We start from the raw sequence: 22,749 nt of genomic DNA, 5'->3' as shown, positions 1-22,749 counted from the left end.
GACCGGGGGGGCTCATTTACACAGCTCCTTGCTCACAGCTGGTGAAGGCCAGGCTGGGGAAGGGCTTTTATCAGCCCATCCAGCCCTGCATGAGCCAACTCCCACTTCCAGCTGTGGTAGATGTGACCCACCCTGGGGAGGTGGGGTGGGGCAGCAGGTAGAGATGTCACACATACACACACCCCTTCCCTGAACAGCCTCTGGCCATCGTTTCACCTTCTTACTGCACTCTGCTGATCACCAGGGCAGAGCTGGTGATTCCCTCAGTGTCCCCTCCCATCCTCCAGGACATCAGGGATGCCCAGGAGTGGGCTGTTCCCCTATGGGGCTGCCATGCACCCCCTGAACAGCCTTTGGCCATCACTTTGCCTTCTTATTACACTCTGCTGATCAGCTGGTGATTCCCTCCGTGTCCCTTCCCATCAGACACGTCCCCATCACCCAGGACACCGCCAGTGATGATGTCAGTGAGCTCAGGACAAGTCTCCCTGGACCCTCCACGAGGAGATCCTGTCCTCACTCACCACACGGCCCCTTGCTGATGACCTTGATCCTCCTCTGCTGGTTGCACTGAGCCTTCTCCAGCTCACACTCGTTGCTGTAGGTGGAGTAATCGGAGCCACAGACAGGGGCCACCACGACAGGACAGGCTGTTTTCTTGCAGACACAGGAGGCCTGGGAGGGGTCGCTGGAGCTCCTCTCACACACGGCCCCGAACCCACACAGCATCCCCCGGCACACTGCGGGCACAGACACGGAGAGAAGGGTGAGCCACGGCCCCTCTGCCCACAGGAGGGGTCCAGAGGGATGCACCCACCCGTGCCACCCCCTTCCCTTCCCTGGCAGAGCAGCCCACACCACCCAGGCTCAGGACAGGGAGTGCTGCAGCCCTCAAGGGTACCCAGACTTCCAGGAGGATGCTCCAGGCACAGCAAGGTCCTTTCCTGGCTTAGGGCAAGGATTTCACCACCTTGGCACGTTGCCTCTTGCTGCCTGCCAGGGGCCAGGGGGTTAAGATGGGTTCTTCTCCAGGGACACCAAGGGTGACACGTTTGGGGTGTGGGGACACCTACCCACAGTTCCAGAGCCACCCACCCCAAAGCCACGAGACCAAGGGTGTGCCCCACCAGGGCTGCTGTACCCTGGGCTCCCAACTCCTGCCTGTGCCCAGCAAAGACACAGGCAAGCTCAGCACCTGATCCACAGAGCACAGAGGCCACGGGGAAGGGCAGCAGGGACTGGTGACTGAGCCCTGCTGCCCTTTGAGAGCGGCCAGGTGAGGCAGAGGATGTGCCAGGCACCTTCATCCCACACGAGGGTAGGGAGGGAAAAGGCTGGGGTGCAGCACAGTCCAAAAGGAACTAACACCCCCGTGGTTTTGTCCTCTCTGTGCCCCTTCTGCTTTTTGTCAGCATGAACTGGAGACAGAAGGGTCTGTCCCCAGCCCTGCAGCCCAGCAGGGAGGTCAAGGACAGCAGGGAGGTACCTCTGATCCCACTGCACAGAGGAGCATCCCTAGCACTCCAGGAAGCTCTGCCCAGGACCCCTCTGATCAAGCTGAGTCCTCCACAACACAGCTGAGAGCGTTTTCTGCTCACCAGCAAAGGAAAGGGAAGGCAGGGAACGCAGAAGGAAACGTCCTCACCTGTCTCAGTGTGGGACAGATCATCCCCCACACACACACACTCTGCTTGATTTACTGCCGTGTATGCAAAGCAGCCACACCACAACTCCCAGGGAGATGCAGGAATCTCTTTATCACATCCACTAATCAGAGCAGCCAGCACAGGCCAGTTCAGCATCTGAATTGCTAATGTGGCAGGAGATGTCATCCTTCAGTGGGAGGGAGGGAGAGAGGGGGCAGATGTCTCCAGACCCAAGGGGCACAGGTGAGAGACAGAGAGAGAGGGAGATGCCAGAGCTTTGTGCCCCTTGGGTGTGCCACAGGCACAGCCTGACGCTCACAACATGCCCTGCTGGGCAGGTAAATGCCATAGAATCATGGAATATCCTGAGCTGGGAGGGAGCCACAAGGATCAGAGTCCAACCCCTGGCCCTGCACAGACACCCCAACAATCCCACCCTGTCCCTCAGAGCGTTGTCCAAACACTCCTGGAGCTCTGGCAGCTTTGAGGCCGTGCCCACTGCCCCGGGGAGCCTGGTCAGTGCCCAGATACCCTCTGGGGGAAGAACCTTTCCCTGATACCCGACCTAAACCTGCACTGGCATCACCAGCACAGTACCCACCACCCCCGGGCACCCCTCACCTCCCCCTGCCCTCCCCCTCACGCAGCCCAACGTTAGAAATGGAGATTGACCTACATAATGAGAGAAAGAGAAATCATAAAAGGCAAAATAAAATGCTCAGCAGCGGCTCATTTACACTTCAATTCCCGGGCGTTTGGCTCCGGCTGCCTCGAGATTCCCGAGCTCACACGCGCGGCAACAATGCGCCACTACAGGCTAATATCGTGAAATAAAAAAGGAACTCTCTTCCTCTCCTGCCCAATATCTAAAGGCAATTCATCATTTTTATGAAGCTCTCTGGATAGTCTCTCCTGCACTTCCCACTGCTGCTCTTTCTCCCTTTTGATTTCTTTTTTTTTTTTTTTAAATGCAGATGAGCTGCGAGATTAGAGGGTGCAGGGGAGGCGTCCGAGTGGGAAAAGCAGGATTTATCCCGTTCCCTCCACCCCCAGGCACAGCTCTGTGGAGCAGGGATGTACCTGTGATGCACCATCAGTCGCTGGGGAGGCTGAGGTGGAGCTGCCCTGGAGCTCAGAGGGATGGAAGGGAGCTGGGGTGTGCAGATGTGGGATGCAGAGCCAGGTGTGGGATGCAGAGCCAGGTGTGGGATGCAGAGCCATAAGCAGGATGCAGAGCCAGCCTGGAGTTCAACCAGGTGCCTGCTCGAAGGTGATGGGGAGAGGTGCCCACCTGAAGCCACCAGATGGGAAACCAAGGGGGGAAGCACATCCAGGGTTTTAAAGCAGGTGGCAAAGACAACTCACTCCTTCCTTGAGCTCTTCTGTTCTTGCCTCAGAGTGTGGGAAAGGAGCCTCACACATCCAAGGCAGGGGCTGCCAGGTCTGGTCCCACCCAAGCTGGAGAAGTTTTTGGTAGGAGCCAGTTCAGGGCGGCACAAACCACCCCAAAAACCCCAATCCCAAGACCCTTGCTGCTGTTTTTGGCTGCGTTTCCTTCCCACCTGGCTCACTCTGCCCAGGGAAGTGGAGCAATCACCATCCCTGGAAGTGTTCAGAAAATGTGTGGATGTGGCACTTGGGGACATGGCTGAGTGGTGAACACTGTGCTGGACTCAGAGACCTTGGAGAGCTTTTCCAACCTCATTGTTTCCATGTTTCTATAATTCTCTGCACCAACAGCACTTCTGCCTTTGGTCCCTGTGCTCCACAGTTTCCAGCCTGTGAACTGGGCAGGAAAAAAAAAAAAAGCTTTCAGCCCTGGACAGGACTTCAGAAGAGATGAAAACACTGCTCATGGCTTTGCCATGTCTTCTTCAAAGACACTTTTAAAATTGTTCTTTTAGATTTGGAGCCAAACTGGGTCCTGTCACCTTTTAAGTGATCCTCCCTCTAATTATTTCACCTGCATATTTTAAAGAATCTCTTCATCTGAAGTGATAAAAGCACTGGTAAACGACAGAAAGGCCACAATGCATTATCAAGTTAATTGGGTCAAGCCACATAAAGAAAACTGCTATTTTATAAGAACTGAAGTCTCAGTCTATCCTTGCCCCCAGAACTGTATTTCACAAACACTTGAGGAACATAATATGCCAACAAGTGAGCAAAATATAAATATAAAAGGTATTTATTTACCTCCTGTTCCACATCAGCTGAATGTTGTACCAGTGAGCTGTTACAGCCCCGGTGTTTGACAGACACCTTCCCACTCCCTGCCAACCAGCTCCAGCCCTGGGAGAGCAGGAATCACAGAGTCATGGAATGCTTTGAGTTGTAAGGGACCCTAAAGACCATCTCATTCCACCTCCTGCCACGGGCAGGGACACCTTCCACTAGCCCAGGTTGCTCCAAACCCCGTCCAACCTGGCCTTGGACACTTCCAGGGATGGGGAGTCCACAACCTCCCTGGGCAACCTGTGCCAGTGACTCACCACCTGCACAGAGAAGAATTCCTTCCTGATATCCAATCCAAATCTCTCCTCTTTCACTTTAAAACCTTTTGTCCTATCACTTGCTCAAGGCTGAGCTTCAAAACTGGAAAGGGCAGCGGGGCCGTGCAGGGAGGTGAGAGCACAGCTCTGGTTAAATCATCCCAGCGCTGCAGAGACAGGCCACAGCGAGGCATTTGGCAAACAATGACAGCAGCACTTGTCTGGAGCCAAAAAAAGCTCGGAGCTGACCTTTCCCAAACCTCCTGAGCCGCCAGAGATGAGGGAGAGAGGCAGCTCAGTGAGGTATCCATCCAGCACTCCAGCGAGCTGCAGGGAACAAAAGGGAAGGGCTCGGGCTCATTGTCACCACGCTGAATTCCAGCCAAGCCTCTCCCTGGCTCTTAGCAGCACTGGAGCAGAAAGGGGATAATAAATAACAACAACAACAAGAATAATAGAAATGAGTTTTCTAGAGAGGAAGGGGAAAGCAAAAAGGTGTCGTCACAAATTATTCACGTCCTCGCGCTTCCCACCCCGGCTGAGCCAGCGGGATTCCACAGGCAGCTCCTCAGCCCCAGGCTGGGCCTGAAAAGGCTTTGGGAAGAGATCAAGGCTCGGGGAAAGACCTGCCTGGGTTCAGAGCCTGGGCTCCAGGTCAGGTGTGCTGTGCCCTGAGGCTCTGTGAGGACCTGCCTTCCAACCTGCAGTGACCTCCTGGTTCAGGGAACCAGCATAAAGGGATGCTAAGGAGGGCTCCTTGTCCTCTGGCTAATTTGGGAAGGTGAGGGGCACACCAGCCTCCCCTCTGAACAGTCCAGACAAGAGGAAGGACACTGCCACAGCCTGGAGAACAGGCCATCCAGTCCAGCTCCTGGCCCTGCACAGACACCCCAACAATTCCACGTTGTCCAAACGCTCCTGGAGCTCTGGCAGCCCTGGGGCCGTGCCCACTGCCCTGGGGAGCCTGGTCAGTGCCCAGCCATCCTCTGGATATTTCCTAATGTCCAACCCAACCCTCCTCTGGCCCAGCTTTGTGCCACAAGCAAAGAAAAGGGGAAAGGAGGGAGGTGACAAGGAGCCTCTGGGAGCCCACCCGGGCCAAGAGCTGTTGGCAACATCAGAACCAAGCTGCTCCTGCACAAAGAAGAACAACTGCCCACAGCACCAGGTGTAATGACACCAGTCCCAAAGTGCCACCCCAGCCACGACACCTCCTCAGGCAGCCCCTAATTGGCAGCAGGGAGGGACTGGGATGCTTCATTACCAGGGAAGGCCCTGCCAAGGTGCAGCTCAGCATCTCCCCGAGCAGGTGGCTGGTGCTCCACGAGTGGCTGCCAGGGCAGATGGCACCAGCTCCACCTCCTCGTCTCCAACAGTGCCTGCAGATGCCCAAAACGGCTGGAAGGACAGCTGGGAACAGGATGGATCCACTGTGGCCAAGAGGAAGGGCAGAGCCACCCTGAGAGTGGCCACGAGCCACCCACGGCTCTGCTCTGCAGAGGGAGGTGGGAGTTGGTGTGGGGATGCAGGAGATGAAGCAGTTTAGGGATGCAGGAGCTGGCTTGGTGTGGGGATCCAGGAGCTGGGTTGCTGTGGGGATGTGGGAGTTGGTATGGGATGCAGGAGCTGGGTTGCTGTGGGGATGTGGGAGTTGGTATGGGATGCAGGAGCTGGGTTGCTGTGGGGATGCAGGCAGGGAGGAGGATGATTGCACTGTGCTCTCCCCTTCAGTCCCTGCATCCAAAACCACAGCAGCCAAGGATTCAAGGAGCACATTGCCCTCCCCAGCCTGCACCCAGCACCCTCCACTCCTCTCCCACCTGCCAGCTCTGGCCACGCTGCCACGTACACCAGGTGCTCCTAAAGAGCTCTTGGACCAGCTTCTCAATCCATCCCCATCCCAGCCTTTTTCCAAGCCTCCTTGGATCAGGGCAGGGAGGACAAGCAGGCAGGGAGGATGGAGAGCAGCCTCTGCTTGCAGCTTCAGAGCTTCCAGCCTCAACTCCCCATCCCTTGATTCCCCTGCTTCCAAGACCTGCAGACGATAATCCCCAGCCCCCCAAAGTCAGCAGGTAAGTAGCTCAGTTTAAGTAGGGATTAATAACAAGCTGGCTTCGAGTGCTCTGAGATCTTGAGGTGAGGAGCTGTAGCTAATAAGCCCCAAGCATTCACATTAAAATGTTTCTCCAGCTTAATAACAATAATCATAAATGTAATGTTAGAAGTGCTCTTTTGCAGTGTAGAGAAAAGAAGCTCCTGGACAGCTTGCTGATTGCTTACAGCACCCTGCCAGCTCCTCTGCAGCGCCTGTGCCACGTCCCTGGCAGTGCCCAGACACCCAGAGCAGCCCTGGAGAGGGGCTCTGGTGGGCACACGGTTGGTGGGCACACTGTTCCTCCCCCTTGGACCAAAGCTTTTTCCTGAGCAGGGATCTCGCTGAGGGATGAGGGAGATGAGGAGGGCCCTGAACAGCCACGGAGGAGGGGGATGTTGGGAAAACAGGCAGGCAATTCCTGCCTGCTGAAGGCAGAACATTTGCCAGCCTGGACCCGCTCCAGATCCCGGGGGAGCCCGTCCCTTCTCCGAACGGGCCGAGAAAAACAATCAGAAAAGCACAGTTGGAAACTTAATTACAGCTCGTGGGTAGGAGACGGGAGGGTGGGATGTGCCTGCTTGCATGGCTTAAAGTGTCACCAGCGAGAGGAAAGAGGCAGGAGAAGGGGAAGGCTCCCAAGGCATGACAGCCACACTGCCGTGCTCCAGACACAGCCACAAATCCCTGCAGCCAGGGGTGCAGGAAGGACATGGAGAGAGACCCACGTCCCTGGAGCACACCGGGAAGGTCAGGGCAACCTGCACCTCTGGGACCTGCTGAGGGCTGAACTGCTGGCACTGGGAATTCGCAGGAAGAGCCGGAATTGGAGAACTCGCCGCCTGTGACAAATGTGCCTTTTAATCTCATGCCATTATACGGATTAAAACCTCTCCCCGTTTGGAAAACGGTGGGTGCTCCCCTGCTGAAGGCATTTAAAGCGTTCTGGGCCGGGAATACAAAGCAGGGAGCAGCCCCTGACGGCAGAGGGGAAGAGCTGGGATGCTCAAACTCAGCTTCCCCCCAGTGCCGGGCGCTGCCTTTCTGCCCTCACCTCCCGCCCCTCCCCACTGCCCCCCAGGGATGGGGAGGGCACTGAAGGGCTTCCCTGTGCCAAAAGGGCAGCGGGGAACGCCAGACCCCGGGGATGGAGTGTCAGGATGGCGAGGGCCGGCATTAATTCTGCATGAGCGCGAGGTGCCCGTTGCCATGGAGAGGGTTCGGCTGCCGCTGCAGCCCCCGTGCACGGCGGCTCCTCCGCCCGAGCCCACCCTCCCTGCCATCAATATTAATTGCATCAGCCAGGCCTTGCTCGGTGAGGGAGAAGGAGCTGCCTGCCCTGCCCCGAGGGCTGGGAGGGCAGGAAGGGTGGCAGAGCGTCCACCTCGCCCTCCAAAATCACCCCCAGCCCTCGCAGGGCAGAAAGGCAGAGCCCTCAGACCGTGTGGCAGCGACACCACACTGGCACCACACCCAGGCACTTCTGCTCACAGCCCTGCCCCTGGCACGGCCAGAGCAGCGTTAGGGATGTGCTGGCCCCGAGTCCTCAAGCCCTGGTTTTGCCCATCTTCACCCACTTGGTGCCCTGTCACTGCTACAGCATGGGATAGGGACTTCATGTGGACCTGCAGAGTTCACCTCACCAGCAGGTGAGGGGCAAATCAGGCCAGAGGATACCCAAGGGATGGGGAAGCAGCACTGCTCCCTCCCTCAGCAGGACTGGGCACATCACAAAGTCACAGAATGGTGTTTAAGGTCCCTTCCAACCCAAACTATCTCGTTCCACCCTCTGCCATGGGCAGGGACAACTTCCAGTAGCCCAGGTTGCTCCAATCCCCGTCCAACCTGGCCTTGGACACTCCCAGGGATGGGGCAGCTACAGCTTCTCTGTGCCAGGGCCTCCTCACCCTCACAGGGAAGAATTTCTTCTTAATATCCGATCTAAACCTCCTCCCTGTCAGTCTGAAGCCATTCCTCCTTGTCCTGGCATTTCAGGCCCTTTAAACAGTCTCTCCCCATCTTTCTTGTAGCTCCTTCAGGTCCTGGAAGGCCACAATCAGGTCTCCCCAAAGCCTTCTCTTCTCCAGGCTGAACAATCCCAATTCTCCCAGCCTTCCCTCAAAGCAGAGCTGCTCCATCCCTCTAATCAGCTTGGTGGCTTCTTCTGGACTCGCTCCAACAGCTCCATGTCCTTCCTTATTTCCAGTTTAGCCATGGCACTGAGCCACACTGCAGTGGGTCCCCAAAGCTTCAAGAACCTCTCTGGAATAAGTCCCCAAAACCACCTAGAGTTTTCCAGGTTCTAAGGATGGAAGGTCCTCAAGGAACTGAGAGGATGGGAGGCATCCACTGCCCAGTTTGGGAGCCTCTGGGACACTCTCAGCTCTCCCAAGGATCCTGCTTGCACAGCTCTACACGTGACAGAGACCCCAAGGAAACCAAGGACCAGCCCCAAACACACCCTGTGATCCTGTGTCACATGGGGAGACAGCAAGGGGAAGCCCAGAAACGTGGTGGGCAGCAGCTACAACCCGCTCAAAAAAACCCAAAATAAAATCTTTGTTGCCAAAAGCCCCCGGACCTGGAACACACCCTGTGAACAGGAGAACTGCATCTCATCCCCACGCAGTCCAAGGCAGACAAAGGAGGAGCAGGAGGCAAAGTGACCACACAGTCTGCAATTGGGAGCCAGGAGGGGTGGGCAGCAAGGAAAAAGGCTGATCAGGGGAAAGATCTGAAAGGCAATTCATGTGCAGCAGGCAGGGAGATGGGAGAGAGCACGGGGAAGGAGAAGGGAGGAGTTGGAAGCATCCCCGTGTTCTGGGGTCTAAAACCATCAAATTCACTCTTGCAAACCAAACATCATCTAAAAAGGCTCTCATTAATCTGTCAGGAGCCCCTGTGAGAGCAGCTCTGGGCAGACTGTCACGGCTCCCAGTCACTGCAGGATTCATCAGCCCCCACTGGGCACAGGGACAGTTTGGATACACGCTCCACACGGGATGTGAGCCAGCAGCCAGCCCTGTCAGCAGGGTCCTGCTGCCCTCCCTGCACACCCCAGCACACATAGACCCCCAAAACCCACCACGGAGCACGAGCCAAGAGCGGGGACCTGCCCACGCAGGGAGGGAGGGAGGGAGGCGAGGGAAAAAAATACCTGGGAGGTTTTAACCTGCTCCCACCTGCCTGCTGTGCAAAGCAGTGTTTACAATCTGGGGAGATTAGAGAGCCTGGAGAGGGAAGGGGGGCTGCAGCAGCCCCTGGATGCCTGGGGGGAACCACAGCTCCTCCCCAGCTGTAGCAGGTCCAACACCAGCACTCGGCAAAGCCACCACACCGTCCTTGGCCAACCTTTTCCAGGCCCTGCCAGTGCCCTGCAAGGTCCTCTGGGGCTCTGTGCAGGGAGATTTCTTGTCCCCTGGGTGCCTCAGCCAGCTTTGTGCCTCCTGATGTCCTTTCTCTCCCTCTGTGCTTCACACAAAGCATTAAACAGAGCAGCTGCATCCCAGAAGGACAGTCCTGGGAGATGTGAGGCAGAGAGCGAGGCAAGCTTCGGGATCTAACCTTAGCAAGGGCCCAATCCAGGGAAAAACAGGTCCACCTTAGCAGTCCTCCCATCTACTGCTCCTCTCCCACTTAAACCACGTAACATGAAAGTGCACAAATTGATCCCCAGGAGAAAGCTCAAACCTCGCTGTGAATGGAGAAGAAAATGCTCTCAGGAGATCAAAAGTGGTGTCTAACAACTGCTGCACCCCCTCTCCCCCCCCTGCTTTTGGAGAGCTATGTTTAGCACCTCTCCTCTCCCCAGAGCAACCTGCCTGGATTTGTTCCCCACTGTGCTGTGGGGCTCAGGGGGGGGGAGATCCAGGCAGGGGAAGCCGGGCTGGGATAAGGGATAAGTGCACAGGAATGAGGCTCCACGAGCAGCCCCCATTCCTGGCTCCTGAGATGTCACCTCACTGCCACAGGGTGTGAGCAGGAAACAAGGAAGGGGAAGCCAAAAATGTGATGGAACCATGGTGACTTCACTGCTGGGCCCTCCCAGGGGGTGGGTGGCTTCACTCTGGAGGCATGGATTGCCCGGGATGCTGGAAGGGGACCACCCTGCATCACCCCCCCCGACAGGAGGTCGTCGTTCAGTGGGGCCTTAGAGGAGGAGGAGTAGGCACCGTGTAATTAAAAGTGAGCAGCTGCTCACAAAATGAGCAGCCAGGTACGAAAAAATTTCACCTTGTGCGGAGAGAGGGAGTGATTTTTTTTCTTTCCCCGTGCTGTGATGTGTGACAGACTCCCCGCCACGCTCCGACGCTCCCAATCCCTCCTCGCTCAGCAACACCCCAGCCACCCACCAGCTGGCACAGCCAGAGGGGCAGGAACGCCACCAGCACTCAGGGTTGGAGCCAGGGATGGTCGGGACCTGCCTGTCTCCCTCGGGATGCGCATCCCGAGGTGTCGGGCAGGGCGTGCAAACCCTTCCCTGCTCCCCGCGACGCTCCCACCCATGCGGGGGAGAGCAGGGGGTGGGAAAAGCACAGATACAAAAGGAAGAGAGCACTGGGGGGGGGGTCAGCAAACACGAGGGGGTGCAAAATGCACCTGTGGGCAGCCAAAAAAGAGCCGGATCTGCTGCACCTTCCCATTGCACTCCCCGGGATCGGCCCCACCACAAAGCCGGCGCTGGGAATTCATTCCGTGGCATCCAAGTTTTCTGTTGGCTTGTGGCACCAGAGAAACAGGCTGGGAGCAGCAGCCAAAGCCAGCAGGATATTCCAGCACCACGGCACACAAAGGGACCGAGATTGAAGAGCCTGGGCTTTATTTTAGGTTCTATTTTCATGCCTCTTCTCCCAGGGCAGCCAAGCCCTCCCCTCCCCATCCCCACTGAGCAGGCACAGAGCTGCCCAGAGCCACCTGGGCAAAAGTGAGACACCAAAGGCCCCCAAGGCTGTCTCCCTGTATTTTCTCCCTGTATTTTCAGCAGCAGGAGATGGTTATGGACAGCACAAATGTGTCCTGAGGTGGGACCCAGCCCCAGCCCTCAGCACACATGGAATCACGGAATGGTCTGGGTGGGAAGGGATCTTAACACCCATCTCATTCCACCCCCTGCCACGGGCAGGGACACCTTCCACCAGACCAGGCTGCTCCAACCTGGCCTTGGACAATTCCAGGGGTGGGGAGGGCATGGCAGGGAGGGGGAGGGAAGCACCTTACATGACCTGTAAGCCCAAGGCAATTCTTCCCCCAGCAGCAGGAAAAGGGTGGCAAGAAGAGAAGGATAACAAGGATCTGACTCCGACAGCCTGGCACTTCATCCTATGGATGCCCCCACCCCTGAGCAGCCAGCCCAGCTCTCAGCAGGTCTCAGAGAGGGTTTCCTGTTCTCCCTGCCCTCCCCAGAGCAAACCTGCCCAGCAATCCTGCCTCCCAACCACCGAGGGACGCTGCACACAAACAGAAAGCCAGGAACAGGGAGAGGCGAGGAGGAACCCTCCAAATCCTCCCCCACCGTTTCCTTTCCCCCCTCAGGGGACTCGGGCAAGGCAGAGCCCACCCTGCCTGCCCCCTGCCCACACCTGCCAGCCCCCTCCTGCTGCCCTGGGGGGTGGCAGCTGAGCCAACACCCGCCCCCTCTCCCGCTCCCTGCGCAGATGCTCCAGCAGGGAGGGAGGAGAGGAATTATCCAGCTTGGGCGCCCCAGGCCAGTCCCTGAGCTGGGGACAAGGCAGCAGCTTTCGTGGAGCACTGCAGCTAAGTCAGCCAGGCCTCAAGACTCTATCCAGCCTAATAATCCCCTGCCCAGGCACGGGAATGCCAGAGGCACTGGAGATTTGGGAGAAAGCAGCGAGTTAACAGCGTTAATGGCCTTGTTTCCAAACGAAGCAGAGACCACTCTATAAATCAATGTGTGGCTGACGGGTTTTCTGCTGTAGAAATTGGAATTGCAAGAGAAGGAAGAGGTAAACAGCACACAAATCAGAGAAGCACACGTGGAATAACCCGAGTTGGAAGGGACCCACAAGGATCATGGAGTCCAACGGGACACCCCAACAATCCCATCACGTGTCTGAGGGTGTTGTCCAAACACTCCTTGAGCTCTGGCAGCCTTGGGGCTGTGATCACTGCCCTGAGGAGCCTGTTCCAGTGCCTGGGGTGAAGAACCTAATCCTAACATCCAACCTAAACCTTCCCCTGGCACAGCTAATGCTAATTAGAGACACCTCCCTGCTGGCTGGCAAAGTTTGTCACCTCCAGCACCACTGGAGCACCAGGGCAGCGACAGAGACTTGACAGAAGAGATGCCCAAGGTGTAGAAAGCCACTTCCTTCAGCCAAAAACTGAGCTCTGACCTTGCCAGGACAGACAGTGGCTCTGTCCAGCTTTGCAGCACCGTTAGGAAGGGGAAAGGACCACAGCAAACCTCCCCAGCAGCAGGGTTGGCAGGCAGAAATCCCAAGCTGTGGATCCTCAGCTGGCACAGACCAGCCAGTCCCTCCAGCACAGCAAGAACCAGCCCCTTCACCCCAAGAGGGACCCTCTTCCCATGCCCCCTGTGCCCCCAAAAACACCTCCCAAAGGCCACACAAGGCATTTACCCCACACAGAGACTTGCAACGGAGGTGCCTCGTTTGGCAGCCTCCCAAGGGTGGTAGTTTTCCATCTCCTGTGGGGGACCAGGGATCTTCTGGAGTATGGCATCTGGATGGGCTGGGCTGTTAATATTTTGGAGCCCTGAGCTAGGAGTTCCACCTACGTGAGTTTTTATTTTGGCTTTAGATGTCTCCTCTGGTCCAATTATAGATTAATCACATTTTATCTCGCATCCGTTTCTCTCCCCCCCCCCGCCTCCTTCCCCGCCCCCAACCAGAGAAGGCAAGAAAAAAGCAACAAACAGGTTATTAATTGGCTGCTGTTTTCTGCTGGGCTCTTATCTCTGCACGTGAAGCTGGGGAGGCTGGGGAAGGTGGCTCAAGAGCCTGCCAGGAAAGGCAGGGCATTTTAAGCCTGATTTTTCTGAGGAAACAAAGCTCCTGTGATGACATTATCTTAGCCTGGGCTTGCCTGCCTGCATCCAACAGCCTTTAAAGCCTCTGGCTGATAACAGCCTGGCCTCAAAAAAACCCACAAAGTTCCTCCAGGTCTGTGAAATCAGAAGGTTTTAGCAAGCCCTGAGCAATGATGTGAGGTGCTGGTGAGAACACAGCTCATGAGACACCAGGAATCCATAGGGGAGAGGCAATCCACAGGCAAGGATCACAGGTCCAGGGAAAATTCAAGTCCCAGGTGCTGTCCCACCTCCTCTGCCTGGGAAGGACCCTTTCCAGCCCTTCCCCTCTTCCACCACAGCCACCCAGGAAACCCTCTGCAGGAAAAGGGTTGCTGTGCTTCCATGGAGCAACGAGGGACACCTCCCCTCATCCTGGAGGGATGATCCTGGATCCCTTCTCTGCTCTCCCTGGGAAGGACCCTTTCCAGCCCTTCTCCACTTCTACCACAGCCACCCAGGAAACCCTCTGCAGGAAAAGGGTTGCTGTGCTTCCATGGAGCAACGAGGGACATCACTCTGTCCTCTCCTCATCCCGGAGGGATGATCCCGCATCCCTCGGCAGGGGCAAGGCCATGATGCAGGACTGCTCTGGGCACAGAGAGCAGCCAGGCAGCTGCAAAAATAGATCAGTGAGTCAGGAGACACTGCTCCCCCAGCAGCTGCAGGAGGCAGGAGAGGCTCAACCTGCTCTCCAGTGCATCCCAAGGCCAGGGCCGGGCTCCAGCAGGGAGTTGTACTCACCATCCCGCGGCGTCGGCGGCGTCTGAGTGAAGTAACTGTTGGGCTTGTCTGCAAAGAAACAAAAAACAGGGGGCTGTCAGCAGGTCCCTTTGTATGCTCCCTCCTCCTCCTCCTTCTCCTCCCAGAGCTCTGTCCACAGCTTTTGGACCAGCATTTCATCCCTTCCACGTGCCCTTCACAAACGGGTTCGACTCCCAGGGACAGCTGGGAGGTCTCGCAGCGAGAAGGGAGCGGCAGGAACGGGATCCAGGAGCCCCAGCTCTCCCACTGGTATCGATGGAGCATCTCTGGCGTGGGATCTGGGAGCAGCCCTCTGTGCCTGGCAGGGCTGGGGCTTGTCTCAGCCCGTCCTGTGCCATCCCACGGGGGCTGTGATGCCAATCCTGCCGTGTCTCCCCTCACACACACCTGGGCATGGACTCACCAGGTCATGTGGGTTGAGCAGGGCCTCCAAAAAGTGAGGGAAAGGGGTAGCCTGGGGCAGCAGAAGGTGAACACTCCCATGGGCACGACTGTAGGTCCCAGAGGAAGGTGGCACAGCCTTGCCACCTGCCAGCCCTCTATGTCTGACTAAGCAGGGGGGTGAGAAAGATTCCACTCAGATCTCCACAGACCCTCCCATCCTGGGTGAGGAACACCCTAAACCCAGTGTCCAGCTGGGCTCTGCTCTCTATCAGAGATGTGCCCAGGGCAGCAAAGCCAGGCTGTGACAGAGGTGGCACCGCTCTGTCACCTGGGCCTTGCTCCTGCCAGCCTTTGTAAACGCATCCGTGTGTTTGACAGTTTTACACGGAGCTTGTTCCCAAACAACGCTCCCCTCCAGGGGAGGCGGGGGGCGGTGCATCCCAAAGCCAGGCTGGAGGATTTGCCTGCCCTCTAAAGGCTTTTCTCACAGCAGGTGTTTGGCACTTTCCAGCATCAAGGAGGTCAAAGACACGGCTGCATGATGGAATACTCCTCCACAGGCTGTGCCTAGGGAAAGATGAGCACCTGTGCAAGGATGAGGTAACAGAGCACAGCAGCAATTCGTGGATGGATCCACGCCCAAATGTGGGATCTACTCAGCCACAGCAGGGATCAGTTTAACAATCCAACCTCAGGGAAAACTCCCCCATCTTTATTCCTCAGAGCAAGAGAGCGGGGAGCCTGGGAGACACATTCCCACCTATATGTAGCGACAGGGCTCCAAGGTCCAGCTTGGAACAAGGGAGCAGCAGTCCTTGGCCAGGGCAGGACTCCCAGGAGCCCTGCCGAGATCCCCAGCTCCCAGACAGGCTGGCTGCATCCCCCCAGAGCATCCCCCACACTCGGACCTCAAGCAGCACAGCAGGACACAGTATGTTGGGGACGGGACAGGGCACACCCAGGGTGCTGGCACAGCTCAGAGCACCGAGCAGGGAGGGAGCTGGGCCGGCCCACACACACCCGCCCTCCCAGCTCCGCTCCACCCTTCGGGGCCAACATCGCGGCAGGGAAAAGTGGGGCAGAGCTGTGGAGCTGTCACCTCCCTGGATCCTCCCCAGGCAGCAGCAGGCAAGTGCTGAGCTCCCGGGTGAAGCCCAGCTGGCAGCGCTGGGAGCCCGGGCTGACCCCAGCCCTGCCTGTCCCTGCCTGTCCCTCCCCGGCCTCCCGCACGCCCGGGGGACACCTACAGTTATTGAGGAAGAGCAGCACGGCAAATCCCAGCGTGGAGGTGGCCAGGAGGATGAGGCAGATGTTGCAGGGGATCATGAAGTACCGCACCACCAAGGAGACCTTGTGCTGGTACAGCCGGTCCCGCTCCAGGGCCCCCGGCGCCATGGGGTACTGGCAGGCTGTCATGCTGGGCCACCACGCTCAGCCCACCGTCCATCCATCCACAGCACGGCAGCCACGAGGCTCACATGGATCCCTCTTCCCTCCCCTCCCCGGGCGTCTTCAGGAAAACCTAAGTTTTCCCAGAGGTTCCCATCTCGGCTCGCAGGAGGGCAGGGCGGGCTGGGGGGCACCTTCAGGGGCAGGAGTTTGTCCCCACGGCTGCCATATCCCAGAGGCACAGCCTGGGGTGAGGTCCCAGCCCGCTCCAGGGGGACGTGCAGCGCTCCCGTGCTCAGCAATCCCTCTGCCAGCCCGGAAGGTGTCAATCCACACCTGCCTGCAGAAAGCAAACAACAACCCCAGCGCTCAGAGAGCTCAAGTTCCACGGCCAAGCCCACCGGGACGGGGACGAGCTGCTGCTGGTGTGGGAACGGCACCAAGAGGCGCTGGCTCCCGGCAGCGGGGCTGGGACAGGGACGGGGGGTCAGCACGGGACCCCCCTCCTCAGGCTCGCAGCATCTGGAAAATCCATATCCTCTCGGCAGGGATGGCAGGGGGGCTGACCACCCCGGCAGCCGCCTCTCAGCTCTCAGATCCTCGCTCCAGAAACACGGAGCTTCCCCCGCTGTCCGCGCTCTCCTCCGGGACAGGTGATCCCGCGTCCAGCAGCCTCCGACCCTCCGCAGGTCCTCGGAGCCAAAAATTCCGCGGGCAGCAGCCCGAGATCCCGGGAGCAGAAGCCCAGAAGGTGCCGGCTCAGTTGTCCCACGCTCCGGCCGAAGGCAGACGCTCCCTTTCCCACGGCAAGGCTCCTCTCACGGCCGCGGCACATCCATCCCCGCTCCGCTCCGCGCTCCTCCCGGCCAGCCGGCGCTCGGCGCTCCCTCGCCGTCCCTCCTCCGCCAGCTCCCCGGCACCTTCCCAACCCTCCGGCGAGCAGCAAGGGGCCACCACAGCCCTCCTCGGCCCCCTCGGCACGGGCACCCTCCCCGGAGGGAGCCGGCTCCCCGCCTCACGCCGCTGGGACATGCCAGCCCTTCCCGGAGAGATCCCGGCTCCGCGTGGAGCCCGGCATGGAGCGGCGCTGCGGGGAGCGATGGGAGCTGCCTGGGCGGGCGGGTGAATGGGTGGGTGGGTGAACGCGTGGATGAGGGGATGGATCCCCTAATCCCGGCGGTCTCCGCCCGCCCCACGCGCGGGGAAGGGGCCGCGCAGCATCAAGACAACGGAGCGGACCCGGAGCGCCCGCCCCGCGCCCCGGAGCTTCCCCGCCCGTGTCTCCGCTCCCTCCTCCTCCTCCCCTCCCTCCGCCCCTCGGCTCGACCCCGGCAAGGGGAGGGGGGGACACACCGAGCCCCTCGGAGCGCTCGGCGGCCAACAAAGGGGAGCGGGGGCGCAGGGGCGCGGCGCAGACAAAGAGCGGGAGGCGGCGGGGGTCGCGCTGCCCCCGCTCCCCCGGGACACGCGCGTGGGCAGGGCAGGGGCGCGGCACTCCGCCCCGACGGGTCCCTCCCCTCCTGGTTGCCCTCCTCCCCCCCCCGGGGTGAATCCCGGAGGGCAGGGGGTGGAAGGGTGGGAGGGGGTGAGCCCATCTCCCCGCCCCAGCCCGCCCGCCCACTCGAGATGCTGAGAGGCGGAGAAACTGCCTCCCCAACCCCCACCCCAGCATCGCCCACCCCGGAGAGACCCCCAGGGACGGCAGAGCTACGCAAAGAGCAGGAGAACCCCTGGTTGCTGGTTTTTAGGACATCGGTTGTGGAGGGAAGGGGACAGACCCGCACGGACGGGGAGCAGGAGCAGGACCCAGCTGTAGGGACCTCTCTGGGTCCCTGCTGGCACTGCCAGAGAGCACGGGAGGGGAGAGAAGAGGTGCCAGGACACAGATACACTCCGTGCTGCTCCCTACCTGTGTGCTCCTGTGCCCTCCTCCTGCTTCCCTCGGGCAGGATGCTGCCAGCAAGGATGGGAAAGGTGGCACGAGGACAGCTGGGCTGAGAGCCAGAGGGAGGTCAGGGCCAAGAGCCCTGGAGCACCTGGAGTGAAGGTCCAACCACGAAACGAGAGCCCTGCTGCAGCCTGAGCAGTCCCTGGTGCCCACACGACAAGTCCAGGCTCCCAGGCCCTCCACTCCATCCCTGCTCTCCACTCAGGTGGAAACAGCATTCCTGGCAAAACACACAGCTCCCAGCAAACGATTTCCCTGCCCTTGGTACCCCACATTTAGGGCATCATGACCTGCCACCTCATTTCTAAGCCACCACAGTCCTTAGTAAACAGGGCTGAGCTCTTCCTCACCATGGAGGAAGACGGTAACTCTGGAGAGTCCAAAAAAAAACCCAGTAAGAGGAAGGTCCTCCAGTCACAGAGCCACCTGAACACAGCCTGAGCTGACTCTACACAGCCCTGCCATTCCAGAGCCTGGTTTATCATCCAAGCCAGGGGACAGGAGGGCTCTTGTGGTCTCCCCTGTCCCTCAGGTGCTGTGGAGGGGCTCTCTGTATCCAGCTGTGTCATGTGCAAGGCAAGGCAAGATCATCAACCCCCCGTCCTGTGCTCACAGGGCAAGATGAACACTGTGGGGATGTGGCACTGGGTAACCCCGCTGTGGTCAAACTGGGAAGTTCATTGCAGAGGAGCTGCTTCAGGTTCCTCCTGTCTCCACACGCTCAGCATGTGCCACAGCCAGCAAGGGAAGCACAGCTTCCTCCTGGCCACGGCAGCAGCCACCACACAGACCCAGGGCCTTCTCCTCTCCCACGGGGATGTCTGGGTGCTGTGGCTCCCTCCAGGCAGCTACAGGCCTGCAGGGGCTGCCCAGCAGCATTCCTGCTGCCCACTCCTCCAAAAAGCAACAACCTGAGATGGGAGAACACCCCCTGCCAGCTGCAGGTCCCCCTCCCAGCCCGGCCTCCTCCCTCCTTCCCTCACCTTGGCAATCCGCCTGGAGCCCGAGGGACACAAACACTAAAGAATCCACCCACCCTCCCCTCCCACGGGGAGATGTGGAGGAGACTGGGTGGTCCTTCCGTGGGGCACCTCAGGCACCACAAGCCAGCAGGTCCTGGGGTCTCTGTGTGGAGTTGGCACAGGTGGCCCCACAGCCACCCCACAGAGCCACGCTGCTCCTCTCTCTCCTTGCCTGGGGGCATCCTGGGTGTCCCAGCACTGCAGGTGCACCTTGCCAAGAGCAGAACAGAGAAGGAGAGAAGCAGAGAACAGAGGGGGGGGGGGAAATCCAAGTCACGTCCCAGAGATTGCTCCTCTTTAAACCTGCATTGCTCCCTCCTCTCCCTGGGGGCTCCAGAACACGATCCCAGCTTGCTACGAGGCATGGGCTGCATCCCAAGCATCCCAACCACCCAGCCAGGAGAGCCCAGGAGCAGGGGGCTGATAGCCCTGTGTCCAAGGGGGAAGGCAGATCGTTGGACACCCTGGGACACATTCTCCTCAGGCACACACAGGCTGAGAAGAGCCCCTGAGAGCCCAAGTGCTAAGACAGGGCTCAGCAGGAAACACTCTGCCAGGGTGCCTCTGCCAAGCAGACCCCTGCTGGGAACCACCCCAGGAGCCCCCTCACAAGCAAAGCCCTCTGCCAGGGAGAGGATGGAGCCTCCAACACAGTCTTTTTCCCCTGAAGCATAAACTCGAGTCCCTGTCACTGCTGCCCCATTTCTGGTTCCCTCCGGGGCCGCCGCAGCCCCGTGGGAATTTCTGGAGCATCACACAAGAAGCCAAGAGCTTCCCAAAAAAACCCAAAAAATGAGCAGCCCCCTGGTCTTCTCCTCCACTTGGCCACCGTGTGGCCACTTGGCCTGGTCCTGCATCCTTCCACTGTGTCCTGGGACACAGGTGCCAAAGTCCTGCCTGATGCCTTCACCAGGGCGCTGCCCCAGCAGCATCCCTTTTCCCTCCTGGCCTGCTCCACATCCTTCCCCTCCCGGGTGGGGCTTCACAGCCACGGCAATCCCAGCACATGCAGGCTAAGGCCACAGGCTTGGCTTTGAAAAATCCCCCAAAGGGAAGCGAGGGCATTTGCATCCTCCCCGTGCGTGTTTTCACATGCAAATCAGCCACCGCACAGTCCTCCCTTTCTTCCCGGGTCTGCCAGGGCTCTGTCCCCTCCAGCCATTTGGGGGCCACTTCTAGGGGCGGCCCTGCCTGGGATCTGAACAGCCTTTGTGTCCTGGGGGAGGCAGGTTCAAACTCCAGCAGGGACAGACTGGCTCCTCACCCTCTTGGGAAGGACAAACACTTGTGCCTTTGCCCCTTGCGAGGCTTTTGGGTGAGACTCCAGGACCAGAAGAGCCATTTGCACTGGGGAGGCATCACCCTTGCCTGGTCCATCCACGTGGGATGTCATTTTTGCCTGTGACTGTCCCTTTCCCCAGAGCTGGCTGCACACACCCTGCACAGCTGCCACACCCTCACCACGTGCTTTGGTGCCAGGGACACCCCATCTCCCACCTGCTCCCTCTGCCCACTGTGCCCACTTCCCTTTACACTCCAGCCATGTCCTTCAGGCAGGAAGGACCGGGCAGGACAATCCAGCAAGACCTGGCAAGGCAAAAGAACACATAAAACCCCTCTTTGCTTCCCAACTGACCCAGGATAGCTTGGCCCCCTCCCAGTACCACTACATCTGTCCCTGTCCATACTGGGATGGAACAGCCCAGGCAGAGGGGATTCATCCCTTATCCCTCAGCCACACCAAGGCTCCAGAGCAGTCCAGCTCCCATCATCCCCACTCTGATAACACTGCACCTCTGCAGCAACAGCCTTTCTCCCCTTCTTCCTCCTCCTCCTCAGGACTGGGAGCAGCCTGGCTGAGGCTGTGGGTGTCCAGAGGATGCTCATCCCCAGCAGGGTGCAAGAGGCAGAGAGTCACCACATCTGCCAGGAGAGAGGAGGGAGGGACAAGGGACAGCCCAATTTACCACTCACCCACAGCTGCTGCTCCCCTACTACAGGCAGGAAAACATTCTATTTGAGCTAATCCACATTGCCCCCTGCCCAGTTTTAATAGAAGTGTTCAGTGCATTAAGGGCTCCGTGTGGTCACCAGGCAGCTCAAAGCTGGTGCTGTTAATGGGTTTATTTCTGGGCTTTCACAGCCAGGATTGCCAAAAAACCGCGGCAGCCAGGCAGGAGGGGCTGGGTGCAGCTGGCTGAGAGCAGTGGGGCAGGATGGTGGGGTTTTATCCTCTTGTTTCTGAAGCACAGAGCTGGCAGGACGCAGCAGCAGGACCCTCACACGCTGCCCTGCCATCCCTGCTCCGACCTCATCCCGGGCACCTCACAGCCACCAGTTCCTTGGGAAGGGATAACACCAGCAGGAGACACGGCTTGGTTTTGCTTCACCTCCCTTGTTTCTGCCTCCCAGATGCCACGTAGCAGCCTGAAGCACCCAAAAGCAGAGCTGCTTTGGGAGCTGACTGGCAGCTGCCAGTCAATGCCGGGTGGGAGCCCCCAGCTCCCGCTGTTGCCAGGCTGATTCCCCACCTGGCTCCCTTCTCGCTAATCCTGTTTGGCAGGGAGCTAATTGGGATTTATCTGACAGCACCCAACGCCTAGAGAGCCATTTTGTGCTTCCTCGGGGAAGGGAGAAGAGGAGGAGGAGGAGGAGGAGGAGGAGGGAGGCTGCAGAAGGCGTTTGCACGTTCTCCCTTCCCCATCCCCTCCTGCAGTTTTACAGGCTAATTACCAGCATTAGGGAGAAAGGAGCGGGAGGGGGGGAAAGTGGGGATTTTAATTATTTCATTTAACACTTGGCAGGACCCAGCTTGACTCCTGCTGAGCAGCACTTGGAAATAAAGAGCTTTTAAAGCCTCTCAATGGGAGATGAGGGAAGCGGGTGCGGGATTCGGGGCTGGGGTGGCCTGGCTCGTGTGCTGGGAGGGAAAGGGATGTTAATTCACACCATTCCCAATAAACAGCCGTGCCAGGGAGTGCTGGATAAGGGCTGTCTCTTCTGAAGAGGGGGGTTTCATCACTTAATAACTTTGTCCTCAAACAAACCCTTCCTGGACCAGGCAGCATCTCCCAGACATCCTTAGGGATGCCTGGGTATGGAATGGGCCACATGGGTGTGCCCAGGGGCTACAGGTCACCCTCTCCCAGCACAGCAGGCCCTTCTCCAAGCCGGGGGTCTGCACACCACTGCCTGTGCTCAAGCTGCACTGCCACTGCCAGGCAGCCCCTCTGTTAGCAGGTGTCCCCCCCACGAGCACCCCAAAAAGCACACCCTTGACCTGGGACTAGCTCAGTTGTTTAGAACCTGGTGCTAATAATGCCAGGGTTGTGGGTTCAATCCCTGGATGGGCCATTAATGACCCTTGGGGGGTCCCTTCAGAGTGTTCTGTGATCCTCTCTCCCACCCAGCTCCTCGCATGCAGTGATGCCTGTCCCCTTAAAAAATCAAAATTAAAGGAAGGTTTGCACACAGAACTTGGTGTCTGGAAGGACAGGGCTGCCCAAAAGGGGGCACACAGCGAAGCAAAAGCAACCCGAGGGAGGTGAAGCTTCTCTGTGCTGTCACACAGCTTCTGCTCTTCAACAGAGGAGCCCAAGGACTCTGGCTCCTCCATCCCTGGCACCTCTGCCTTCACAAAGCCAAACTGCTGCCCCTGGGCACTGCTCACACGGACTGCTGGGCTCCCCTGGAACCCCCATTCCCCTCTCCAAACACGGCAGCCAGGCTGGAACCCACAGCCCAAGAGGATTTTCCAGACCAAGGCACCAAATCGGGGATTCCACGCCTTCAGCAGCCTCTGCCTCCCTCCTCCCCGGCTCCCAGGAGAACCACGGCACTCCCTGTGCTGCCAGGGCGCTGGGAACAGCCCCCTGGCTGGAGAGGGGACAATGCTGGGCACGAAGCCCCCCGAGCGTGTCCCCTGAGCTCTCCCCGAGCTGCCCCTGCAGCCCCAGCCCCGCG

General features: G+C 58.8%; 1 protein-coding gene across 1 annotated transcript in view; it reads right to left on the bottom strand.

Moving 5' to 3' along the window:
• AGRN (agrin) overlaps positions 1-22,749 on the bottom strand; it is a 114,635-nt gene that overhangs the window by 43,157 nt on the left and 48,729 nt on the right. The window contains exons 4-5 of the mRNA XM_017825689.1: positions 14,023-14,070; positions 525-740 (exon numbers count right to left, since the gene is read on the bottom strand). Of these exons, the coding sequence (XP_017681178.1) occupies positions 525-740; positions 14,023-14,070 (264 nt within the window). The remainder of the gene's footprint in view (positions 1-524; positions 741-14,022; positions 14,071-22,749) is intronic.

The sequence above is a fragment of the Lepidothrix coronata genome, unplaced genomic scaffold, assembly GCF_001604755.1.
Source record: "Lepidothrix coronata isolate B3197 unplaced genomic scaffold, Lepidothrix_coronata-1.0 Scaffold122, whole genome shotgun sequence".
NCBI classification, from domain to species: domain Eukaryota; kingdom Metazoa; phylum Chordata; class Aves; order Passeriformes; family Pipridae; genus Lepidothrix; species Lepidothrix coronata.
Note: the sequence above shows the minus strand (reverse complement) of the source record. Positions and strands in the feature narration are given on the sequence as shown.